The following is a 25,076-nucleotide window of genomic DNA, read 5'->3' as shown; positions in this document are numbered from 1 at the left end:
AAAAAAATAAAGCAGGCCGGGTGTGGTGGCTCACACCTGTAATCCCAGCACTTTGGGAGGCCAAGGTGGGTGGATACCTGAGGTCAGCAGTTTGAGACCAGCCTGTCCAAAATGGTGAAACTCTGTCTCTACTAAAAATATAAAAATTAGCTGGACCTGGTGGCAGAAGCCTGTAATCCCAGCTACTTGGGAGGCTGAGGCATGAGAATTGCTTGAACCTGGGAGGCAGAGGTTGCAGTGAGCCGAGATCATGCCACTGCACACCAGCCTGGGACAGAGCAAGACTCCGTCTCAATAAAATAAAATAAAATAAAATAGGCGTGGAGTAGTGGCTCACATCTATAATCCCAGCACTTTGGGAGGCAGAGCAGGGCTGATCATTTGAGGTCAGGAGTTCAAGACCAGCCTAACCAACATGGTAAAACCCTGCCTCTACTAAAAATACAAAAATTAGCCAGATGTGATGGTGCATGGCTGTAGTCTCAGCTCCTCGGGAGGCTGAGGGAGGAGAATTGCTTGAACCTCGGAGGTGGAGGTTGCAGTGAGCCAAGATCAGATCATGCCACTGCATTCCAGCCTCGGTGACAAGAGCAAAACTCCATCTCAAAAAAAAAAAAAGAAAAAAAAAAGAAAAAAACAAAATAAAATAAACATAAAAAATTATTAATCCACTGAGTAACTTTATGAGATAGAACTTATTATCTTCGTTTTACAGATGAGGAAATTAAGGAACAGGAAATTTCCTTTTTTTGGGATTATAAAGCTAATAAAATAGGATCCAGGAAGTCTGATTCCAGAACCAGTTGTCTTTTTTTTTTTTTTTTTTTTTTTGAGATGGAGTTTCACTCTTGTTGCCCAGGCTATAGTGCAACAGCACGATCTCGGCTCACCGCAACCTCCGCCGCCCGGGTTCAAGCAATTCTGCCTCAGCCTTACGAGCAGCTGGGATTACAGGCATGCACCACCACACCTGGCTAATTTTGTATTTTTAGTAGAGACAGGGTTTCTCCACGTTGGTCAGGCTAGTCTGGAACTCCTGACCTCAGGTGATCTGCTCACTTTGGCCTCCCAAAGTGCTGGGATTACAGGCATGAACAACCGCGCCTGCCCCCCTTTCTCCTTACTGGGTATGTTAAAATTATTTCTTTCAAAAGAAAAGGCCGGTCAAAGTGCAACGGTGTTAACCACTAATTGATCACAACCAGTTACAGATTTTTTTGTTCCTTCTCCACTCCAACTGCTTCATTTGACTAGCCTATGGACAAAAAAAAAAAAAAAAGAGGAAAGAAAAAGCTAAACTATTTAATCTGGGCTAGTAAATGGCCAGAAAGGGCTTTATAAAAATGAAATACACAAAATGATACTCGTACGTTTAACTAAAGGTATAGTTATGACTCTTCAATTTGCATATGTTATAAATAATATCAATATAAAAGCTTATAGCATGGGTCCATTTTTTTTTTTTCTTTTTGAGACGGAGTCTCACTGTCTCCCAGGCTGGAGTGCAGTGGCGCGATCTCGGCTCACTGCAAGCTGCGCCCCCCGGGTTCATGCCATTCTAGCATGGGTCCATTTTTAATAAATACATAAATATTTAAACTTTCTAGATCTAAAGCTTAAGGACTATGGAGTGGATCTCATTGAAGTTTCAGACAATGGATGTGGGGTAGAAGAAGAAAACTTTGAAGGCTTAAGTAAGTTGACTTTTTCTAATCCTATTATAAAATAATTGGGCCACATGTCTCAGAATTTTGAGTAACACTGTCTTGGGAAACGCAAAAACAGTTTTTTAAGCCAGTTACTAGATATCATGTATATCCGTTGTTTTAGCACTTGAGGTATCTTAGTCCTTACTTTAGAGTCTCTTTCAGCTCTGAAACATCAAACATGTAAGATTCAAGAGTTTGCCGACCTAACTGAGGTTGAAACTTTCGGCTTTCAGGGGGAAGCTCTGAGCTCACTGTGTGCACTGAGGTGATACAATGTTTTTATCCATTCACTTGACCCCTTAGAAAAACCTCTCAGAAAGTTAATTGGAATCGTTATTATTTACAATTTTCTATCTCGGTATCTCAGCTTCTAGCTTCTGAATTCTGTTTTGTCTCACTGCCAATCTAAGTCCTAGTACTTCTGAAATGTGGGAAATAAATGAATGAAATGAAGCAAATAGTATTGTTAAAAAAAAATGGTTACCCTTGTTAGAACAGTAACTTCTCAATTTTAACATAACATGTAGGTAATAAATGATAGTTACCACTGCTTTTCATCATCAAATTTTAGGGAAACATTTCACCAAAGCACTATTTAATTATAGCACAGATACTAAATTTTTATAATTATATTTAAATATATATATATGTGTGTGTGTGTATATATATACACATATATGTGTGTGTGTATATATATACACATATATGTGTGTGTGTATATATGTGTGTGTGTGTGTATATATATATATATATATATATATATATATATATTTTTTTTTTTTTTTTTAGACAGAGTCTCACTCTGTCACCCAGGCTGGAGTGCAGTGGCACAGTCTCAGCTCACTGCAATCTCTGCCTCCCAGGTTCAAGTGATTCTCGTGCCTCAGCCTCCTGAAGAGCTGGGACTATAGCGTGCATCACCACTCCTGGCTAATTTTTGTATTTTTAGTAGAGATGGGGTTTTGCCGTGTTGCCCAGGCTGGTCTGGAACTCCAGGCCTCAAGTGATCTGCGCTCCTCGGCCTCCCAAAGTGCTGGAATTACAGGCATGAGCCACCGCACCCTGCCCTACATATACATTTTAATTATAATATCTTTTGGATTCTTTAAAAATTTAAAAAAATTTTTTTAATTCTTTAAAAAATTCTTTAAAACAATTTTATTTGAAGAGTAATAACAAAACAAATCTCTATTTGTGAATAAATAAACCTTGAGATCATTTATGGTTTTGCAATTCAACCTGAAAAATGAAATCAAAGCTTTTATCAAAACAAAGCATGTTAAGTGCTCTGTGTCTCGCTGTCTTTTAGGTGCCAAACCTTAGATTTTATGATGACTCCTCAACCGTTTAGATCTTGGTTATCTCAGAGGGATCATCAGCTTTTTAAGAAAGTTTTGAGAGAAAAGCAAGTGAAGAAAAGCGTAGTCAATGCTCAACATCACGGGTCTCTCACTGAACACACCACACCTGGTATTCTCTCACAGCGATGTCACCATTTCTACCTGCCACGCATCGGCGAAGGTTGGGACTCGACTGGTGTTTGATCACGATGGGAAAATCATCCAGAAAACCCCCTACCCCCACCCCAGAGGGACCACAGTCAGCGTGAAGCAGTTATTTTCTACACTACCTGTGCGCCATAAGGAATTTCAAAGGAATATTAAGAAGGTACAGTAAATTAATCCTGGTTTTCAAGAGTATTGGTTAATGCACATGAGCAAAAGATTTACTAAAGATGTTTATTCTTCAGTTGATTCTCTTGCCATAATCTATTGAGAAATGCTTTATTTGCATTTCTCGTTAAAGACTTAACATTAAAGACTTAACTTTAGGGTGATTTACTTTTTTCTTTTCATCACATAGTGTTTATTAGGACTGGGCAACATAGTGAGACTCTGTTTCTATGAAAAATTAAAAAAAAAATTGACTGGGCATGGTGGCATCCACTTGTAGTTCCAGCTACTTGGGAAGCTGAAGTGGGAGATTCACTTGAGCCCAGAAACTTGAGGCTGCAGTGAGCTATGATTACGCCACTGTATTTCAGACTGGGAGACAGAGTAAGACCCTGTCTGGAAAAATATATAAACATATATATATTTTATTTTTATTTTTTATTTTTATCTTTTTTTGAGATGGAGTCTCACTTTGGCGCCCTGGCTGGAGTGCAGTGGCACGATCTCGATTCACTGCAACCTCCACCTTGCGAGTTTAAGCGATTCACCTGCCTCAGCCTTCTGAATAGCTGGGATTACAGGCGCGCACCACCACACCTGGCTCATTTTTGTATTTTTAGCAGAGACAGGGTTTCACCATGTTGTCCAGGCTGGCCAGGCTGGTCTCAAATTCCGGACCTCAGGTGATCCACCCACCTCGGCCTCTCAAAGTGCTGGGATTATAGGTGTGAGCCACCATGCCTGCCTTATGTACTTATATTTTAATGAGACTGTTTCTCTTGGTTTTCTGATAAATGAGTTACTGGAACCCTTATGAATCTGAATGCAAAAGAAACAGCTAAATGTTATGTAATTGTTGTGTTTAAAAACCAGATTATCAAACTATCTGTATTATATGATTACGGTTTTATAAAAACAAAACAACGGCCTAAATGTGTATAGTATAAAGGCTGGAAGAGTCAGCACTTTCATGTTCTCAGCGGTTATCCTTGGATGTGAGATCTCATGCACTTTTTTGCTCTCTTCTTTGTGCCTTTCCATTTTGTATGTGTATTTTTTACATTCTAAAAAGTTACTTAAACATATGCAGCTAAAAACTTTTTTTACTCGTAAAGCATTTGGTGCTAATTTTAACTGTTCTTTTTTTAGACAGAGTCTTCTCACTCTGTCGCCCAGGCTGGAGTGCAGTGGTGTGATCTTGGCTCACTGCAACCTCTACCTCCTGGGTTCAAGTGATTCTCCTGCCTCAGTCTCCCAAGTAGCTGGGATTATAGGTATGTGTCACCATGACCAGCTAATTTTTGTATTTTTAGTAGAGATAGGGTTTCACCATGTTGGCCAGGCTGGTCTTGCACCCCTGACCTCAAGTGATCTGCCTGCCTCGGCCTCCCAAAGTGCTGGGATTACAGGCATGAGCCACCACGCATGGCCTTTTTTTTTTTGAAGCTTTTTTTGTAAGTCAGCTAGCAAGAACACAGGAAGAAATACTCAAATCTCCCTTACCCAGCTGGGGGCTATGTCAGGTTTTATAAGCATAGGGTAATGAGTTGTGATTTGATTGGATCTTGCAATAAAGTAATGCTGGGAGGTGTGATCTGACTGGATCCTGCCATGGGGTGACACCAAAACTCAATCTGATTGGATCCTGGCTCCTGCCATGGAGTGTCCAGTTCTTAAATCAGTCTCAGCTCTTCAGGCCGAGCTTTTAGTTTCCACTCCGTGGTTGCATGCTTGGTTAACCTGGGCATGCACAGGGTACATGCCCTTCAACCTGTGGGTCCATGGCAATTGAAAAACAACTGACAACCTCATTACATAAAAGTTGAACTGAGCCAGGTGCAGTGACTCACACCTGTAATCCCAGCACTTTGGGAGGCCAAGGCAGGTGGAGGTCAGGACTTCAAGACCAGCCTGGCCAAAATGGTAAAACCCCGTCTCCACTAAAAATAAAAATATTAGCCAGGTGTGGTGGTGCACCCTCATAATCCCAGCTATCTGGAGGCTGAGGCAGCAGAGTCACTTGAACCTAGGAGGTGGAGGTTGCAGTGAGCTGAGTTCATACCATTGCACTCCAGCCTGGGTGACAAGAGTGAAACTCCATCAAAAAAAAAAAAAAAAAAAGTTGAACCAGATTTGGTCTGATGCAGTTACATATCTACAAACCTCACCCCCACCCTCCTGCCAACACCTTCCACTCCTCATTGTTGAGGGATTAGGGATGGAGGTCATGCTTCTGCTTCGACTTCATGCTGAGCAGGGCACTGAGTCCCCTAAAGTGAAAGGAATGAAACTCTTGGGCTTCTGAGTTCAAATGAGTTCTGGGGTCACCTGGAGTAGCTTGAAAGGCTGGTATTGTTGTAATACAAGCTGAAGGTGGAAGTGTTGGAGCCTGGAGGACAAACAGCTCACCATCCATTTAAATAAATAGGACCAAAAAGTAACAGAACAGTGGCCACGAGGGGCCCCAACAGAGGAAGAAACCAGGTGAGGTGCGGTATAGTGGACTCGACTGCCTTCTAAATCTCAGTTGTTGGCCGGGTGCAGTGGCTCACGCCTGTAATTCCAGCAAAAGAAAAGCCGAGGCAGGGTGATCACGAGGTCAGGAGTTCAAGACCAGCCTGGCAAACATGGTGAAGCCCTGTCTCTACTAAAAATACAAAAATTAGCTAGGCATGGTGGCATGTGCTGTAGTCCCAGCTACTCAGGAGGCTGAGGCAGGAGAATCGCTTGAACCTGGGAGGCGGAGGTTGCTGTGAGCCGAGATTGTGCCACTGCACTCCAGCCTAGGTAACAGAGCAGGACTCCATCTCAGTCAATCAATCAATCAATCAATCAATCAATCTCAGCAGTTGAACTACCCTTGACATGGTTGAGCTCTGTATCCACACCCAAATCTCATGTCAAATTGTAATTCCCAGTGTTGTGGGAGGGACCTGGTGGGAGGTGATTGGCTCATGGGGGCCGACTTCCCCCTTGCTGTTCTCGTGATATTGAGTGAGCGCTTGTGGGATCTGGTTGTTTAAAAGCGTGCAGCCCTCCCACTTCACTCTCTCTGTCTCTCCTGCTCCAACATGGCCAGACGTGCCTGCTTCCCCTTCACCTTCTGCCGTGATTGTCAGTTTCCTGAGGCCTCCCCAGCCATGCTTCCTGTACAGCCTGCAGAACTGTGAGTCAATTCAACCTCTTTTCTTCATAAATTCCCCAGTTTCCAGTAGTTCTTTATAGCAGTGTGAAAACAGACTAATGGCCCTTCTGGTTGAAGGAATGCAGCCATTCTGCTTGTTTGACTATGTCCTTTCTATTCATCTGTATTTCCTGGGAGGTGTTTATCCAAGTGCAATAGGAGGTATTGGTGACCGCACAGTCCCCTCAGTGTTCTGCTAGTAAATAGTTGAAGGTTGATCATTGATCTCCTGCGTTTTCAGTCTGGCATGGAAAAGCCCCCGTGCAACTGGTAAAGATATCAATAAGCACCAGGAGGTATCTAAATCCACCAGGAGCCATAGGCATCACGTTGACGTCCATTTACCAGTCTTCCCTGGCAAGATTCTTCTGAATTGTGCTCCCTTGACCAAAAGAGATATGGGTGGGGCTGGGCGCAGTGGCTTGTGCCTGTAATCCCAACATTTTGGGAAACCAATTCAGGTGGATCATTAGAGGTCAGGGGTTCAAGACCATCCTGGCCAACATGGTGACATCCCATCTCTACTAAAAATACAATAAGTTAGCTGGGTTTGGTGTTGGGTGCCTGTAATCCCAGCTACTCAAGAGGCTGAGGCAGGATAATCGCTTGAACCTGGGAGGAGGAGGTGGCAGTGAGCTGAGATCGTGCCATTGCACTCCAGCGTGGGCAACAAGAGTGAAACGTCGTCTCAAAAAATAAAAAAAAAGTCCGGGCGTGATGGCTCAAACCTGTAATCCCAGTACTTTGGGAGGCCAAGACAGGTGGATCACGAGGTCAGGAGTTCAAGACCAGCCTGGCCTAGATGGTGAAACCCTGTCTCTACTAAAAATGCAAATATTAGCTGGGCATGGTGGCATGCACCTGTAATCTCAGCTACTCAGAAGTCTGATGCAGGAGAATTGCTAAAACCCAGGAGGGAGAGGTTACATTGAGCCGAGATTGCACCACTGCACTCTAGCCTGGGCGACAGAGCAAGACTCCGTCTTGAAAGAAAGAAAGAGAAAGGAAATTCCCCAGGGAAGTACCTCGGCTTATTTCATAAACAGGTACTGAAGGAAGCAGAGGCTTGTGGAGGACTTCCCCACCTCATGCAGCTATTTGGGCCGTGGCATCTGAAATTTATTATTTCAGAGTCACCCCTTTGATGACCTTATCAGTGAACTGCAGTCATCTGTTTAGGCCTCTCCATGGCCCACGTCAATGCCGGTATTTCTGTCTGTTGCACATTTGATTTCCTTGTTGTTGGCATTTAGAAGGCCCCCCGTTTCCCAGATCACACCACGGGCATGGACCACAGAGATTACATCTTGTGAGTCTGTAGAAATGGTCAAGGCCTTGTCCTGTCTTAGGTCCAGAGGTCAGGTTAATGCAGATTTTCCCGGCCATCTGTGGTGAAGTCCCTGTGGGGAGGCTCCTGGCTGGTTTCCTGTAGGTAGACAGCTACACGTCCTGCCCTTCATTGGCTTCTTTTCATGAAGCTCCTGCCATCTACAAAACATGTCTCCCTTCTTGAATCACATCTCTGTTATTGAAACTCTAGAAGTCGACCGGGCATGGTGGCTATGCCTATAATCCCAGCATTTTGGGATGCCAAGGCGGGTGGATCACCTGAGGTCAGGAGTTCAAGACCAGCCTGGCCATCATGGCGAAACCCCGTCTCTAATACAAATACAAAAATTAGCCAAGCATGGTGGCCACTGTACTCCAGCCTGGGCAACAGGGCAAGACTCCGTCTCAAAAAAAAAAAAAAAAAAAAAAGAGAAAGTATCATGCTTTTCTGCATTCTGTGAATTGTTTTTAGTGAGTTATCGAACTTGAGGGCATGGTGGGAACCTCCAAATTTGCAGCCAGTTGGTGAGAAGTACATGTGGTCTGAGGACACCCAAGCCTGCAGGTGTGTCTAAAGCGAGGGCAGCCTAGTGGGGGCTGGTGGCCTTAACCTGTGGCATTTGAGGTAACATCAGGGAGTTGACATCAGAATTGCATCACATAGGCTGGGCGCGGTGGCTCACGCCTGTAATCCTAGCACTTTGGGAGGCCAAGGCGGGCAGATCACGAGGTCAGGAGATCGAGACCATCCTGGCTAACACAGTGAAACCCCGTCTCTACTAAAAATACAAAAAATTAGCCAGGCATGGTGGCGGGCGCCTGTAGTCCCAGCTACTCGGGAGGCTGAGGCAGGAGAATGGCGTGAACCCAGGAGGCGGAGCTTGCATTGAGCCAAGATCACACCATGGCACTCCAGCCTGGGTGACAGAGGGAGACTCCATCCCCCCCCCCCACCAAAAAAAAAAGACAAAAAACAGAATTGTGTCACACAGGCCAGATGCAGTGGCTCATGCTTATAATCCCAGCAATTTGAAAGGCAAGGTAAGAGGATTGCTTGAGCTTGAGTTTGAGGCTGCAGAGAGCTATGACCACACCACTGCACCCCAGTCTGGGTGACAGCGTAAGACCCCAACTCCAAAAAGAAAAAAGAAAAATCACAAAGAATTGCATGGCAGAGTGCCTGTCTTTCACAGCTTTAACTGTTGAAGGAACTTTTTTTTTTTTTTTTTTTTTGAGAGGGGGTGAGGAGACACAATCTCTGCTAGTGATTCTCTTGCCTCAGCCTCCCAAATAGCTGGGATTATAGGTGTGCACCACCACGCCTGCCTAATTTTTGTATTTTTAGTAGAGACAGGGTTTCACCATGTTGGCCAGGCTGGTCTCAAACTCCTGCTGGGATCATGGGCGTGAGCCACCAGGCCCGGCCACCTTTAGAGTTTTCTTACCACCTGGTTTTCCTCTCTCAATATCTTTCTCTCATTTCCTACCTTAAAACTCTAGCTTGGCATCTGGGTGCAGTAGCTCATGCCTGTAATCCCAGCACTTTGGGAGGCCGAGGTGGGTGGATCACTTGAAGTCAGGAGTTCGAGACCAGCCTGGCCAACATGGTGAAACCTTGTCTCTACTATTTTTACCAAAGTTAGTCGGACATACAGACGGGTGCCTGTAGTCCCAGCTACTTGGGAGGCTGAGGCAGGAGAATTTGTTTGAACCCAGAGGTGAAAGTTGCAGGGAGCCGAGGTTGTGCCACTGCACTCCAGCCTGGGAGACAGAGCAAGACTCTGTCTCCAAAACAAACAAACAAACAAAAAAACCCTGTAGCTTGGGATCAGCCTTCTCTTCTATTGTTTTTCTTTAAAAAATAAAAATTAAAAATAGATGTAGATGCTATGTTGCTGAGGCTGGCCTCAAACTCCTGGCCTCAGGTGATCCTCCCGCCATGACCTGCAAAACTGCAGGGATTGTAGGTGTGAGCACTGCACCCAGCCTTATGTTTTTTTCTACATAAAAAACAGCACAGGATTATCTTCCAGAGCTAATAAATATGTTCAAATAACCACAACCCCATTAAGGAAAAATATCACTGGGCAGCAAATAATCAATCCAGACCAATATGATCACAATTGCTGTGAAGGTGAGAAAAGTTCATTTTTATTATGTTTCCCCAAGAGACGCACTCTTATTGTTCTCTTGAAAACACACAGCTCATGTCCTCCTTTAGAACGCACATCCTCTTTAAAGTAACATACAAACATGCCAAAACAAGGTAAAAAAATTACATCTGAATTCTCACATTTCAAACATATATGAAATATCAAATAAAAATTTATTTTTACAAGAATTTAGGGGAACTACTACATAGCTATAAATGTAATATATATGTTAACTAAGTATCATAGATAAAAACCATGCTCCCTTCAGCAGCACGTGTAATAATAGATACAAAGATTGAAAGGTAAAAGATTTAGGATGAAAAGAATCCGCTCTTAAAAAGGAAAACAAAATTATATGTATGTGTATATAACAGTTATAACACCCATCACACAGCTTTATAGAAACAGCATCTATTCAAAAATATCAGTATTTCCAAAATATTTAAAATAATATTTAAAGTAATAATATTTAAATAAATAAATATATTTAATAAATATTTCAATAAATAAAATAATATTTAAATAATTATATACCCATGTTTTTCAAAATAAACCAATAAAATAGATGGTACATATTAGACGTGTTATTATATATATCTGAGACATGTTAAAAATCACAACTGAATTCTCACAATTCAGTCACAAACCTAAACAGCAAATAAAAATTTCTATCACCAGAATTATGTTTTTTTCTGGTGGGGAACTACCAATAGCTATAAATAGAAGAGATTATTATGGAAGTATCATAGATAAAAAGAGTGCTCGCTTCAGGAGCACATATAATAATACAGAAACAAATTTAAAGATAATAAAATATTTAGGATAAAAACAATCGTCTCTTAAAAATGAAAATTATCTTTATGTATATATAACAACTATAACTCTCATCAAAAAACTACAGGAACAGCATGTTTTCAAAAGTACAACAATTTCCAAACTATTTGAAATAAATCTATGAATAATTCAATGGCCAACATTTTCCAAACAAACCAATAAAATGCAGAGTGTGCATGAAGCTATCTGTTACAATCTGTGGCACTGATATTTCACAAAAGAATTCTGTGCCAATCTGAGCCCCTGCATTGTGCCTTCAAATGCTCCTGGACTGTGGCAACCAAGTCCGTAAGAAACAGGACCTCCAAGTTCCGCCCCAGGGAGGTTGGAATTCAGCAATATAAAAAGGGTGGTGGTGCCGCAGGAAAGGGTGGAACTGGAAACACTCCTGGTTTCTTGGTTTTCTCCAAGGACTCCTAGAAGGACCCCACCCCCCTCCCCCCACCCCTGCTCCTAGGAGGACAACGTGATGACTGTATTCAGCTCCATCAAGAATGGTCCAGGTTCTTCTAGATGATGTGCACAAATGGTTCATCTCCTCCTTCCTGGTGTCTGCCATTAGCATTGGAATAAAGTTCCTGCTGAAAATCCACATCTCCCCTGGGTCCGGTGTTCTGGAAGTGAGAGAGACAATGTCACACTTCAAGGAGGCAGCTCTCTAGACAGGAAGGTTATTCATGTCCCATGTCAAGTCTAGAGTTCAGAGCAATTGAGAAATGCAATTTTATCTGCTGCCTTTCATTCTATACCCTGCTTCTGAACCATCGTGTTCAACTGTGAAACTCACACTTTGGTGACCACGACTCCAAAACTCACTTAATACACCCAAGGTCAGCCCCAGTGATCTGCTTCATAGCAAGGACTTTGGGTGGGTCTGCCCAGGGAGTAGGGCACCCTCAGAGAATGTGGCTTTGGACTTCATCACAGCTGGGGCCTTTTGTGTCACTTAAGATCCAGACTTGTAACCATGCTAGATGTATTTCTAATGTGACAACATCACGAACCACGAGTCCAGAAGCCTAATCCTTAATCCTACCTCCTCATGATGAAGTCTCATGCTCTGTGCTCACGGTGGTTAGCTGCACAAGATGTAAACCAAAGCTTCACTGAACCCTCGACCCAAATCGGTAACTCAAGTGTGTCAATCATAATGAACTTCCCCAAACTCAGTATTTATGATTATTTTTGAGGCAGGGTCTCACTCTGTCGCCCAGACTGGAGTGCAGTGGCAGGATCAGGGCTCCGTGCAGCCCCGACCTTCCAGGCTCCAGCGATCCTCCCGCCTCAGCCTCCTGAGTAGTTGGGAGTAGAGATGCATCCCACATCGCCTGGCTAATTTTTGTATTTTTGTGGAGAGGGGATCTTGCCACGTTGCCCAGGGTTGAAGCCGGATCAAGCAATTGGGTTCTTCGGATTTCCGAAATAGACCCCAATATTCTGCCTTTACCCCGGAGGATGCAGATGTACCTTCTCTCAGGCCGATGACCTCAGGCCTCCACGGTCCCTGGAGCTCTAGGCAAGGCGAGCGCGATCTCGCGCCCACACCCAGTGCTCTGGGTCATAAGCCTGGATCTGGAAAAACAAACGCCCTTTGAGAAGATGGGGACTCGCCAGGATATCCCTCTCTCCCCTCATCCAGCCTCCAGCCCACCCAATTCCTCCCCACCTCCTCCACCTCCCCAGGCCCCACTCACCTCCTCCAACTCCTCCGGGGAAACCCAAGCCCTGCCACTCATGGAACAGAAGAAGTGGAACCGACGTTTCTGGAACAGGACTATCTGAGAGCGGTTCTTCCTGGCCCTCGGGTTCATGCAACGGCGTAACTGGAACCGACGCTTACGGAGCAAGGGTATGCGAGAGCGGTTCTTCCTGGCCCTCGGGTTCATGGAACGGCCTAACTGGAACCAACGCTTACGGAGCAAGGGTATGCGAGAGCGGTTCTTCCCATACAGGAAGTGGAAGATGTTTTGTTTGGAGTCCTCGTCGTCCTCCTCCATGTCATTGGCCAGGTAGCTGAGGACAGAAATCAGGTTGCTGCTCAGGGGCACCACCAGGAGAGGCCTCCGGCTGAGGTCAGCTTCCCAGAGAGGAAGGTAAGGGACCATCCCTAGCTCAGGACTGGCACCCACTCTGCAGAGAGCCATGCCTTCCTCAGGAGGGCTCTGCTGGACAGAGACCTGATCAAGGGCGTCTCCCACTCCTTCAGGATGGAGACAAAAACCCAACTGGTGGCCGAGAGTGGTGGCTTACGCCTGGAATCCCAGCACATTGGGAGGCCAAAGCAGGAGGATCACTTGAGGCCAGGAGTTTGAGACGGGCCTGGGCAACATAGCAAGACCCTCGTCTCTATTAAAAATAGAAGAAATATGCCAGACGCGGTGGCTCATGCCTGTAATCCCAGCACTTTAGAAGGCTGAAGCAGGTGGATCGCTTGAGACCAGGAGTTGGAGACCAGCCTGGTCAACATGGAGAAACCCCATCTCTACTAAAAATACAAAAATCAGCCTGGTGCGGTGGCACACCCGTTAGGCGTAGCTACTCAGGAGGCTGAAGCATAAGAATTGTGTGAAGCCAGGAGGCGGAGGTTGCAGTGAGTTGAGATTGGGCCACTCCATTCCAGCCTGAGAGGCAGAGCAAGACTCTGTCTCAATAAACAAACAAACAAACTGTCCAGGTGTGGTGGCACAGCCCTGTAGTCAGAGCTAATAAAGAGGCTGAGGTGGGAGGGTCGCTTGAGCCCAGGATATGGAGGCTGCGGTGAGCTATGATCTCACCACTGCACTCCAGCTTGGGGGACAGGGCAAGTCTGTCTCAAAAAAATAAAAGAAATTGAATACATTGATATTTTGCCAGGACCCTGCCTTCTACAGGCATCTAGTCTAATGGGACTGGGAGTAATCAAGGCAGATGACCTAATCCCAGTGTCCAGGATGTAACTAGAGAGCTATGGGCATGCAGAAGTTGGAAGATGAGGGAAGGCATCACAGAGGCTGTGGGGTGAACTGACTTCAAGGAATGGGTCCTTCCCTTCAGAGCCACATGTGTGCGGGACACCCAGACAGAAAACACAAACACAAAGTCGAGTGGAGGGCATTTGGAAGGAGCAGTGAAGCCGAGCTAGGAAATAACAAGATGGCGAGCCAGTGTGCTTGTAGAGATTGTAGAGAGGGTAGAATTGACACTGTGGACCCTGGCCTCGATAGAGAAAGGCATCAGCTAAGGAAGTTGTTCAGGTGGGCAGTGAGGTTGTCGTGCTTTGGAAAGATGTTCAGGCTGCACTAGGAAGCCCCCTGGCTTGGGGAGAGACTCCAGGAGACCCCAGCAGGGAGCATTTGACAGTGGATTCGAGTGATGCGAGGGGGACCTGAACTGTGGCCTCTGTCATGGGAACCCAGAGGAGGTCGATGGCATTTGTGGTTGGTGTGGGAAGGAGAGAGAGAGAAGAACCAGAAACGTCTGCTTGCTGGAGGAAGCGGCATGTCCACTCCTCCACTCCTTTTCTTTTCCCCTTATGAGCGGTTTATGATTCCTTTTGTTTTATTCTTTTATTTGTACACTGGCATTGGAGTTTGTTTTTTTGGCTTTTTTTTTTTTTTTGAGAAAAATTCTCACTCTGTCACCCAGGCTGGAGTGCAGTGGCTCAACCTTAGCTTACTGCAACCTCCACCTCCTGGGTTCAAAGGGTTCTCTTGCCTCAGCCTCCCGAGTAGCTGGGATTACAGATGCACACCACCACGCCCAGCTAATTTTTCTATTTTTAGTAGAGACGGGGTTTGGCCATGTTGGCCAGGCTGGTCTCGAACTGCTGACCTCAGGTGATCCGCCTGCCTCGGCCTCCCAAAGTGCTGGGATTACAGGCGTATGCCACTGTGCCCAGCCTGAGTTTCTGTTTAGAAACAACAGTCTATGATAGTATAATCCTCTCTTTTTTGTACACAGAGTAAAGAGGACAAATAGGTGAAAGAATAAATGAAAGGCTGGAATCCCACTTCCCCCGCTGTCCCAGGGCATTGGATATTGACGGATAGGAGGCAGGAAACCACTCACAGAGCCAGGAAGAAATGAATGCGTTGGTATAGCCAGGAGGGGAAGCCGGCCCGGCTGAAATACGCTATGACCATAGCCAGGAGATACTGATGGAGAGAAAGGAACACAGAGAGGGAGAGGTCACATCTTGGAAGAGGAAGATTGTGGAGAGGGGGAATGAGGGTCTGGGGAGGGGCTGCCCATCAGAGAAGGGACCTCAGTGTTGGGGTGACTGTACTCATTTGGAAATTGCGGGATGGAGGGGTATTCGAAGGTCGGATGCAAATCCGAGAAGCCAGAGGAAGGGTTTTGGGTGATGCTCCCAGGATGGTGGGCTCCGATGGGATCTTTGGAGGGAGTGTGTCTAGGTCGGCTGGTGTCAGGAGGGTCTTTTGTGTGCCAGGCAGAGAACTGTCCCGAAGAGCTGAGAGTAGAGGGGCCAGGAGCTTCAGGGCTGCGGCCAGACTGTGGCCCAGAGCTCAGATCCCAAAGGACCCATAGGAGAGGCAGGGGCCACTCATTCACTCTGCAAGAGACCAGCAGAATCCTGAGGGAGATGCTGACAAATCATAAAAAGACCAAGAATAGCCGGGAGTGGCGGCTCAAGCCTGTGATCCCAGTACTTTTTGAGAGGTGGAGACAGGAGGATCATGTGAGCCCAACAGTTGGAGAACAACCTGGGCAACATAGTGAGACCCTGTTTCTACAAACATTTCAAAAATTAGTTGAGCATGGTGGCATGTGCCTAGTCCCAGCTCCTCAGGAGGCTGAGGAAAGAAGATTGCTTCAGCCCAGGAATTAGAGGCTGCAATGAGCTATGATCATGCCACTGCACTCCATCCTGGGGAGCAGAGCTAGACTCTGTCTCACAAAAAAAAAAATTTGTGGGTGCCAAGACTCAAGACCATGGGAGCTGGTCGGGCACAGTGGCTGACGTCTGTAATCTCAGCACTTTGGGAGGCCAAGGCGGGTGGATCGCCTGAGGTCAGGTGTTCAGGACCAACCTGGCCAACATGGCAAAACCCCGTTTCTACTAAAAACACAAAAATTAGCCAGGCGTGGTGGTTCATGTCTGTAATCCCAGCTGCTTGGAGGCTGAGGCAGGAGAATCGCTTGAACCCGGGAGGCATCGGCTGCAGTGAGTCAAGATCGAGACACTGCCCTCCAGCCTGGGCAACAGAGCAAGACTCTGTCTCACAAAAAAAAAAAAAAAAAAAAAAGACTGTAGGAGCATCTGGTGGGAGGTGGTGGAGGGAGAACTGTGGGTTTGGAAGCTGCGCCCTCCGCCCAGCCATGCGTTGGAACAGGAACAGTTACATGGAGAACAACCTTACCTTGTCCGACACCCTCAGATCTTTGTCCCAGGCCAGGAATCTTTTAATGACAGGATCCTCTGTGATTAGAGAGCAGATGTCAGTGTGAGAAGCAGGACAGGGTTTCCGTGGGAGCAGCAGGGCAGCGAGGAGAAGTGTGCCTCCCGGGGGGAGGTCTCAGGATTGTGGCCGCGGGTGAGGTGGATGGGAGAGGGGAGAATGACTTTCACTGGGCAAGGGAGAGAGGCTCCTGCTCTGAGACTCCCCTGAGAAGAGGCCGGAGGCCCTGGGTGTGAGAATCTACAGGATGTAGAGCTGGGAATCAGCCAGGACCCCCTCCAGCAGACACGGAGGGACCACTGCAGAGTCATAAAGGAATTCCCATCATTTCCTCATGAGACAGTCACATCAGGGTGTGACCATGGCCTTGGTATCCCCCACTATGGATGGAGACACTTAGGTTTAGAAAAGTCAGTAAGAGACATTAAGTTTCAGAGGGCACAGCTGAAACCACTTTCTTTGTTTATTGATTTTGTTTTTCTTTATTTGATTTTTATTTTTATTTATTTATTAATTTATTTTGAGACAGAGTCTTGCTCTGTGGGCCAGGCTGGAATGCAGTGGCCTGATCTTGGCTCACTGCAACCTCTGCCTCCCAGGTTTAAGCGATTCTCCTGTCTCAGCCTCCCGAGTAGCTGGGATTACATGCATGAGCTACTGTGCCCAGCCTTGGTTTTTCTTTTGAGACAGGGTTTTGCTCTGTCACCCAGGCTGGAGTGCAGTGGTGTAGTCATAGCTCACTGCAGCCTCAAAGTCCTGAGTTCAAGCAATCGTCTTGCCTCAGCCTCCCAACGTGCTGGGATCTCAGGCGGGAGCCACCGCGCCTGGCCCAAAACCAAGCTTTCTTATCCCAAGCGCTGACCTTTATCAAGTTGACCTAATCCTTTATCATCTCCTAAGTGTCCCTCATGAGTGATCACTTCACATTCCTCCCACATGGAGAGCTCACCCACTGGAGCATATTTTTCCCATTGGAAAAGTGTGGTTATTGGAAGTTTCCTGTTTTTGGAAAGAACAGGATTGGAGGTGCTCTCTGGGGTGTCTTCCTACCAAGCAGCCTGTTGAAGGCCTCGTGGTGCTCAGGGAGCACGAGCGACACTCGCCGTCGCTTCAGCTTCATCTTGAGGCCACACAGCATCTCCGCCACCCAGATCTCCTCAGGCTCAGGGGCGAGCACCTTCCGTAGCTCCTCCTCCGACTCCTCAGATTCGTCCCACCACTCCATCTTCCTTTTCCAGCAAAAGGACCTATGCGGGGGGCTGGGATCTACCCCAGGGGCTGAGTAAAGAAACCAGGCCACGGTGTAATGCTTCTGCAGTTGATCACACTAGAGCCCGACCCAAAACCCCAAACCACTCTCCATCCTCCCCAGCCTCGCAGACTGCTGGCTTCTCCAAGCCATCTTTCCTTCTGTCTGTCTCCTCTGCTGAGCTCCATGTGCCGCTCCTTCTCCTCCCCATTCTCCCGTTTCTCTGTCCTCAGAACACTTCCTCATATCCTTCCCTGGTCCCTGGCTGTCTGAGTCCCTTTTTTTTTTTTTGTTGTTGTTGTTGTTGTTGTTGTTGTTGTTGTTGAGAAACAGTCTTCCTTTGTGGCCTAGGCTGGAGTGTAGTGGTGCGATCTTGGCTCACTGCAACCTCTGCCTCCTGGGTTCCAGTGATTCTCCTGCCTAAGCCTCCCAAGTAGCTGGGATTACAGGTGCCCACCAGAACGCCCAGCTCATTTTTGTGCTTCTAGAAGAGACAGGGTTTCACCATGTTGGCCAGGCTGGTCTCCAACTCCTGGCCTCAAGTGATCTGCCTGCCTGGCCTCCCAAAGTGCTGGGATTACAGGTGTGAGCCACTGCACCCTGCCTGAGTACCTCCATTCTTCCCACACACCCTCCTCACGTGCTCCTTCCTGACTTCTGGGCCCTTCCTTCCTTTTTTTTTTTTTTTTTTTTTTTGAGACAGCGTCTCACTCTCTCACCCAGAATGGAATGCAGTGGTGCTATCTTGGCTCAAAGCAGCCTCTTCCACCTGGGTTCAAGCGATTATCCTGTCTCAGCCTCCCGAGTAGCTGGGATAACAGGCATGCCTGGCTAATTTTTGTATTGTTAGTATAAATGAGGTTTCGCTATATCGCTCTGGTTGGTCTCGACCTCAAGTGATCCACCCATCTCAGCCTCCCAAAGTAATGGGATTACAGGCATGAGCTACCACACCCGGCCTTCGTTTTTCTTTTGACACAGGGTTTTGCTCTGTCACCCAGGCTGGAGTGCAGTGGTGCAGTCATAGCTCACTGCAGCCTCAAAGTCCTGAGTTCAAGCAATCCTCTTGCCTCAGCCTCCCAACGTGCTAGGATCTCAGGCGTGAGGAACTGCACCTGGCCCGAAACCAAGCTTTCTCATCCCAAGCGCCAACCTTTATCAAGTCTAGCCTAGTCCTCTATCGTCTCCTAAGTGTCCCTCATGAGTGATCACTTCTGAGTCCTCCTGCGTGGAGAGCTCACCCACTGGGGGCGTATCTTTCCCATTGGAAAAGTGTGGTTATTGGAAGTTTCCTCTTTTTAGAAAGAACAGGATTGGAGCTGCTCTCTGGGGTGTCCTCCTACCAAGCTGACTGTTGAAGTCCTTGTGGTGCTCAGGGAGGATGGGTGACACTCGCTGTTGCTTCAGCTTCATCGTGAGCCCGCATGGCATCTCCACTACCCAGGTCTCCTCAGGCTCAGGGGCGAGCTCCTTCTCCAGCTCCTCCGCAGATTCATCTGACCACTCCCTCTTCCTTTTCCAGCCAAGGGACCTACATGGGGGGCTGGGATCTACCCCAGGGGCTGAGTAAAGAAACCAGGCCGCCGTGTAATGCTTCTGCATCTGATCACCTTAGACCCCGACCCCAAACCCCAAACCACTCTCCATCCTCCCCAGACTCGCAGACTGCTGGCTTCTCTAAGCCATCTTTCTGATTTTGTCCTCTGCTCAACCCCATGTGCCGCTCCTTCCCCTCCCCATTCTTCTCTCTCTCTGTCCTCCGAACACTGCTTCATGTCCTTCCCTGGTCCCTGGCTCTCTGAGTCCCTCCTTTTTTGTTTTGTTTTGTTTTGTTTTGACACAGAGTCTTGCTTTGTCACCCAGGCTGGAGTGTAGTGGTGCAATCTCAGCTCACTGCAACATCCATCTCCTGGATTCCATTTATTCTTCTGCCTCAGCCTCTCAGGTAGCTGGGATTACAGGTGCCTGCCATAATGCCCAGCTCAATTTTGTACTTTTAGTAGAGACAGGGTTTCACCATGTTGGCCAGGCTGGTCTCAAACTCCTGACCTCAAGTGATCCACCTGCCTTGGCCTCCCAAAGTTCTGGGGTTACAGGTGTGAGCCACCGCACCCAGCCTGAATTTCTCCATTCTTCCCACACACCCTCCTCAGGTTCTCCTTCCTGACCGCTGACCCTTCTTTTCTTTTTTTTTTTTTTTCTTTTGGAGTGCAGTAGTGTGATCTCAGCTCACTGCAACCTCTTCCTCCCAGTCTCAAGTGATTCTCCTGTCTCAGCCTCCTGAGTAGCTGGGATTACAGGTGTGCACCACTACCACTTGGCTAATTTTTATACTTTTAGTAGAGATGGGGTTTCACCATATTGGCCAGGCTGGCCTTCAACTCCTGACCTCAGGTGATCCGCCCGCCTCGGCCTCCCAAAGTGCTGGGGTTACAGGCGTGAGCCACCACACCCGGCCCCCTTCCTTCGTCTTAGTCAATCCTATGCCACCTCTTCTTCCACCAGTCCCCTCACCTGATGGTCCCAACACTTCATCATCCACCACCTCCTGGAGGGGGTACCCCGAGGTGCTCCGCTGGGGACTCTGCTCATTCTGGGGGTGCGGTTGACGGCTGGTCATGATCTTTCCCGTAATCTGTCCCCTCTTATGGAACCTAGTCTCCGTTCTGTCCATGGCCTTCTTCTGGACACTGCTAGGATCCAGAGGAGTATGTTATCAATTCTCAAGCCTAGGAGAAGTCAGGAGTGGAGAACAGCTCTGAGAAGATACTGTTGTCCAACTGACCTCCAGGCACCACGGAGTCCGGTCCCTCCAATCAGGAAGGTCGGAATCTCTGATGTCATGGCTCATGCCAACCTGGCAACCAGTTTGAAAAAAAACACTTGTAACTGCCATTCTGATCTCTTGTCCTGGAGATCCTGGGTGAATGGTATCTCCTGCCACTGTCCCAACCTCAGACCATTGTCCAAAAGCATCTTCAGGGACTCCACATCCCTCTGTTCCGTGTCCCAGCAGAGGCTTTGTCCTCTCCACTCAAAGCCTGAAGCATGTTGGGGTCTCTTCGTCTCTGTACATGCCCATTTCAGAGTCCAGTCTGGTGGGAGAGGGAACAGAGTGGGAAAGAAAACTAGGGTAAGCAGAAATGATGAAACCTTATAAGAGTGAGATTATCATGTACAAGAGTGAGATTATCATGTACAAGAGCGAGATTATCATGTACAAGAGATCCCAGGAATACTGACTTGATGAAAAAGTCACATGAGAGCACTCAGTTTGGCAGAGCTTTTCTGCCGAATGTTTACTCACATTCACTGTCCGAGATTCTATACTGGGGGTACACACGTCCTCTGCCCTAAGGCAATTTTGAGTCCAAGAGACATTTTGAGGCCTAAAAATCATAGGAAACTGCCCCTTAGCTCACACATATTTCCAATGGTGTCCCCAATTTCAGGGAATCCATGGATTACCTAAGCCAGCCCCTCCAGTTAGGCTAAGAAACTCTAGTCTATATATCAAGTCTTGTATCATATGTATTGCTCTGAACTCAGAAATTTCCCTTCCATGTATGGATTCTATGAATAAAATGTCACATGTACAAAAAGACTAAGTTGAAAATTTCAGCTGTGCACAGTGGCTCATGCTTGTAATCCCAGCACTTTGGGTGGCCAAGGGAGGAAGATTGCCTGAGGCCAGCAGTTCAAGACCAGTATAGGCAACATAGCAAGAGCCCATCTCTAAAAAAACAAAACCAAACCAAATTAGCCAGGTGTGGTGGCTGGCACCTGTGTTCCAACTACTTGGGAGACTCATGTGACAGGAAGATCACTTGAGCCCAGGAGTTAGAAGCTGCAGTGAGCCATGATCTTGCCCCTGCACTCCAGTCTGGGCAACACAGCAAGATATTGTGTCAAAAAAAAATTTTTTAATAAAAAATAAAAGTTACATGACATTCAGAGACCATCCAAAAAACCCGTGGGTTCCCGGTGGGCTCGGTGGCTCATGCCTGTAATCCCAGCACTTTGGGAGGCCAAAGTGGGTGGATCACTTGAGGTCAGGAGTTTGAGACCAGCCTGGACAACATGGTGAAACCCCATCTCTACTAAAAATACAAAAAATTAGCCAGGCATGGTGGTGGATGCCTGTAATCGCAGCTACTCAGGAGAGGGCGCTGGAGAATCACTTGAACTCATGGTGCGCAGGTTGCAGGGAGCCAAGATCGCACCATTGTGCTCCAGCCTGGGCAACAAGAGCAAAACTCCATCTCAAAAAAAATAAAGAACCTGCGAGTGAGTTCCCACACATTTTCCTAATGGGCTGCTGCTTTCCTAGGAGTCTCTCGCTCATAGAAAAGGCACACACTGAAAGAGGAAGCAGATCCCATTGCTGTGGAAGTCCCATTGTTAGGAAGCTCTGCTTTTCTGGAGTTCAAATTTGCATTCATGACGCTTTAAACCGTCAGAGCTGGGTGGGTCCTCCTACAACAAAATAGTTTGCTCTCTCTCTCCTAGTTAACAGGCTTTCAAATATTAGAAGATCAATGTTCTGACCCCATTAAAATTTCTCTTTTGTGGAATGAAAAGCTCTGATTTAACCCATCTTCAAGCCTGGTTTGCATATTCCTCTCTCTTCCGGCCACCTTGTCTAGTCACACTACACTGAGGCCGTGCCCATCGTAAATGATGTTGATACGTTGTCAAAAAATTGGCAAACCAGGCGCGGTGGCTCATGCCTGTAATCCTGCCACTTTAAGAAGCAGAGGCAGACAGATCACCAGAGGTCAGAAGTTCGAGACCAGCCTGTCCAACATGTTTAAATCCGTCTCTACTAAAAATACAGAAAAAATGAGCTGGGCGTGGGGGTGCACATCTGTAATCCCAGCTACTTGGGAGGCTGAGGCAGGAGAATCGCTTGAACCTGGAAGGCAGAGGTTGCAGTGAGCCGAGATTGCATCACTGCACTCCAGCCTGGGTGACAGAGCGAGACACCATCGCAAGAAAAAAAAAAAAAATGGCTAAACAGCCGAGGTTTGGTCTGATATGTTCAGAAAAAAGCAAAACAGTCACCTCTCACCTTTTCTTTTCCCGCAGTGATGCAGTTGAATACAACAATGGCTGTAGGTATGCGGCAGAAATATCATTCAAGTGAAACAGAAGGGCTTTCCTGGCCAGACACAGTGGTCACTCCTGCAATCCCAACACTTTGGTTGGCTAAGGTGGGAGGATTTCTTGCAGCCAGGGGTTCAAGGCTGCAGTGAGCTGTGATCCACCACTGCATTCCAGGCTGGGCATGAGTGAGGCCTCTCTCTAAAAAAAAAAAAACCCTTCACTCCCCAAAAAAAGGGATTTGCAAATACCAGCCTTTCAGCATGAGGATCACATGGAGGAACATTAAGATACAGATGCTGGGACCCAGCCCTATTGATTGTAATTCAAAAACTGAGGTGGGGCCTGATTTAGCTCCATCATTGGAATCCATTCCCATTTGAAACTCTCTGGGTTGGACAGTGCAAGAGAGATCCTAAAGAAAGCAAAATCACTATGGACTGAAATGAGCAGACAAGGTTTTCTGAGCATGGTGAAATATGATCTGGGCCTCGCTTGGGAGGGCTGTGGCCAGGCCTTGAGTCCTTGGCTCAGTGGGACCTTCTGAAACAGCCTCCAAGCTGCGCCCCTGCTTCCTTTGCTTTTGGATGACCCCCTCCAGCAGCTTTGGTGCTGATGGGAATAAGTCGACCTGCAGCGGAAGTTCAGCCCAAGTCTCAGCCCAGCAGCCTCCCCAAACCTGGCCAGGGTCTGGTCATGCTGCCATCTCTGCAGTTCTCTGTGGAGTTGTGGTTTCTGTACCTTGAAGAGAACTTCCCCTTCTGGGACCCAGAAACCCAGTGAACCCTCAGGAAAAAAGGGAATGAAATTACTGAAGACAACTCTGTGGCAGGGAGAGGGAAAAGAGGCTCTTGTTTTTGTTTTTTATTTTTTATTTTTTTTATTTTTTGAGACAGAGCTTCACTCTTGTTGCCCAGACTGGATTGTAATGGCTCAATCTCGGCTCACTGCAACCTCTGCCTCCCATGTTCAAGCACTTCTCATGCCTCCGCCTCCAGAGTAGCTGGGACAATAGGCACACACCACCACACCCAGCTAATTTTTGTATTTGTAGTAGAGATGGGGTTTCGCCATGTTGCCCAGGCTGGTCTCGAACTCCTGGCCTCAAGTAATCCACCTGCCTTGGCCTCCCAAAGTGCTGGGACTACAGATGTGGGCCATCGTGCCCAGCCCTCACTGCATGGATTTTCTAAAAAAAAAAAAAAAAGATTACATTTGTCTTACTTGCCAAAAGGGAAATTAACCTTATCTCCTCTCCTTTTTAAAGAGTATTTCATTGATAAACCTTGTAATATAAATAACTTCTTTTGTGCCTTTGATATGTACCTAAATCTTTTAAAAAGGTAAATGAACTTCTTGCCAACATTACAACCCAGGATTTTTTTTTTTTTTTTTTTTTTTTTTTTGAGACAGAATCTCGCTGTCACCCAGGCTGGAGTGCAGGGGTATAATCTCGGCTCACTGCAAACTCCACTTCCCGGGTTCAAGCAATTCTCCCATCTCAACCTCCTGAGTAGCTGAGACTACAGGCGTCTGCCACCACGCCTGGCTAATTTTTGTATTTTTAGTAGAGACAGGGTTTCACCTTGTTGGTCTGGCTGGTCTTGAACTCCTGACCTCAGGTGATCCACCAGCCTCGGCCTCCCAATGTGCTGGGATTATGGGCGTGAGCCACCGTGCCTGGTCACAATCCAGGAATTTTTTTCTTAAGAGCCTAAGAGTCTTGTCTTTGAAATGTAAACCTGGAGGAAAATAGTGTCCCTATCTTCCTGTTGCCTAGGGAGTTTAGCCTAGGCACCTTGAGCTGTTACTACCTGCTTGTCAAGGAGATGTGAGAAGTTTTATTTTTTCATTGGATACAGGTAATTAACTAGCATGGATGGCCACGTTGATTTCCAAGTGAATTTAGGATGAGTGTTTAAGAATGCATAGCAGGCCAGGTGCGGTGGCTCACACCTATAATCCCAGCATTCTGGGGGAGGCCGAGACGGGCGGATCACTTGAAGCCACACAGAAATCGAAAGAAGGAGTTTGAGTCCAGCCTGGGCAGTATGGCGAAACTCTGTCTCTACTAAAATACAAATATTAGCTGGGCATGATGGCACATGTCTGTAATTCCAGCTACTTGGGAGGCTTAGGCACGAGAATCACTTGAACCCAGGAGGTGGAGGTTACAGTGAGCCAAGAAGATCACACCACTACACTCCAGCCTGGATGACAGAATGAGACCCTGTCTCAAACAAAACAAAACAAAAAAAAACTGCATAGCAAGTCCTTTTGCATGAGGATGAGTTACTATTTATCTTGAGAGCGTGTATGCAATGGATTGTATCTGCCAGGCTATATAAAAAGGACGCTTTGGCCGGGCGCCATAGCTCACGCCTATAATCCCAGCACTTTGGGAGGCCTAGGCGGGCGAATTACGAGGTCAGGATTTCGAGAC

General features: G+C 46.9%; 3 protein-coding genes and 1 long non-coding RNA gene across 6 annotated transcripts in view; 2 read left to right on the top strand and 2 right to left on the bottom strand.

Annotated features, from left to right (window-relative positions):
* LOC117978808 (speedy protein E18-like) overlaps positions 1-23,818 on the bottom strand; it is a 142,431-nt gene extending 118,613 nt beyond the window's left edge. The window contains exon 1 of the mRNA XM_063605911.1: positions 20,316-23,818. Coding sequence (XP_063461981.1) covers positions 20,316-20,374 — 59 coding nt within the window. The 5' untranslated portion in view covers positions 20,375-23,818. The remainder of the gene's footprint in view (positions 1-20,315) is intronic.
* LOC129398161 (polypeptide N-acetylgalactosaminyltransferase 17-like) overlaps positions 1-25,076 on the top strand; it is a 71,950-nt gene that overhangs the window by 7,521 nt on the left and 39,353 nt on the right. The window contains exons 2-3 of one of the 2 annotated variants that reach the window (XM_055114552.2): positions 1,608-1,694; positions 3,019-3,377. In XM_055114552.2, the coding sequence (XP_054970527.1) occupies positions 3,138-3,377 (240 nt within the window). In that variant the 5' untranslated portion in view covers positions 1,608-1,694; positions 3,019-3,137. Of the gene's footprint in view, positions 1-1,607; positions 1,695-1,889; positions 1,975-3,018; positions 3,378-25,076 lie in introns of those variants that run through there. The other variant, XM_055114554.2, reaches the window with a different exon arrangement.
* Positions 4,665-25,076, top strand: part of LOC129398162 (uncharacterized) — a 44,465-nt gene continuing 24,053 nt past the window's right edge. The window contains exon 1 of the long non-coding RNA XR_010112619.1: positions 4,665-6,548. This is a non-coding gene — a long non-coding RNA (uncharacterized LOC129398162). The remainder of the gene's footprint in view (positions 6,549-25,076) is intronic.
* LOC117978811 (speedy protein E5-like) lies at positions 10,891-20,957 on the bottom strand. 2 transcript variants are annotated; one of them, XM_055114537.2, is made up of 8 exons: positions 20,045-20,957; positions 18,874-19,092; positions 17,332-17,559; positions 16,243-16,301; positions 14,930-15,015; positions 12,577-12,895; positions 12,350-12,454; positions 10,891-11,496 (listed from the first exon to the last, which is right to left on the bottom strand). In XM_055114537.2, the coding sequence occupies exons 1-7, from the start codon at positions 20,202-20,204 to the stop codon at positions 12,395-12,397; spliced, it is 1,131 nt and encodes a 376-aa protein (XP_054970512.1). In that variant the 5' UTR covers positions 20,205-20,957; the 3' UTR covers positions 10,891-11,496; positions 12,350-12,394. The 2 variants fall into 2 exon arrangements, with proteins under 2 accessions (XP_054970512.1, XP_054970511.1); XM_055114536.2 differs by having other exon boundaries at positions 10,939-12,454.

Source organism: Pan paniscus, chromosome 6 (genome assembly GCF_029289425.2).
Source record: "Pan paniscus chromosome 6, NHGRI_mPanPan1-v2.0_pri, whole genome shotgun sequence".
Classification (NCBI taxonomy): domain Eukaryota; kingdom Metazoa; phylum Chordata; class Mammalia; order Primates; family Hominidae; genus Pan; species Pan paniscus.
This window is presented reverse-complemented; position numbering and strand designations above follow the sequence as displayed.

Excerpts from the sequence above, each read along its gene's own strand:
- LOC117978811 (XM_055114537.2), bottom strand. The coding sequence starts at position 20,204 with ATGGACAGAACGGAGACTAGGTTCCATAAGAGGGGACAGATTACGGGA. Across the intron at positions 16,302-17,331 it reads GGCCTTCAACAGGCTGCTTG|AGGATCCTGTCATTAAAAGA; the intron begins GTAGGAAGACAC and ends CTCTAATCACAG. Across the intron at positions 12,896-14,929 it reads ATTCATTTCTTCCTGGCTCT|CTACCTGGCCAATGACATGG; the intron begins GTGAGTGGTTTC and ends TTCTGTCCTCAG.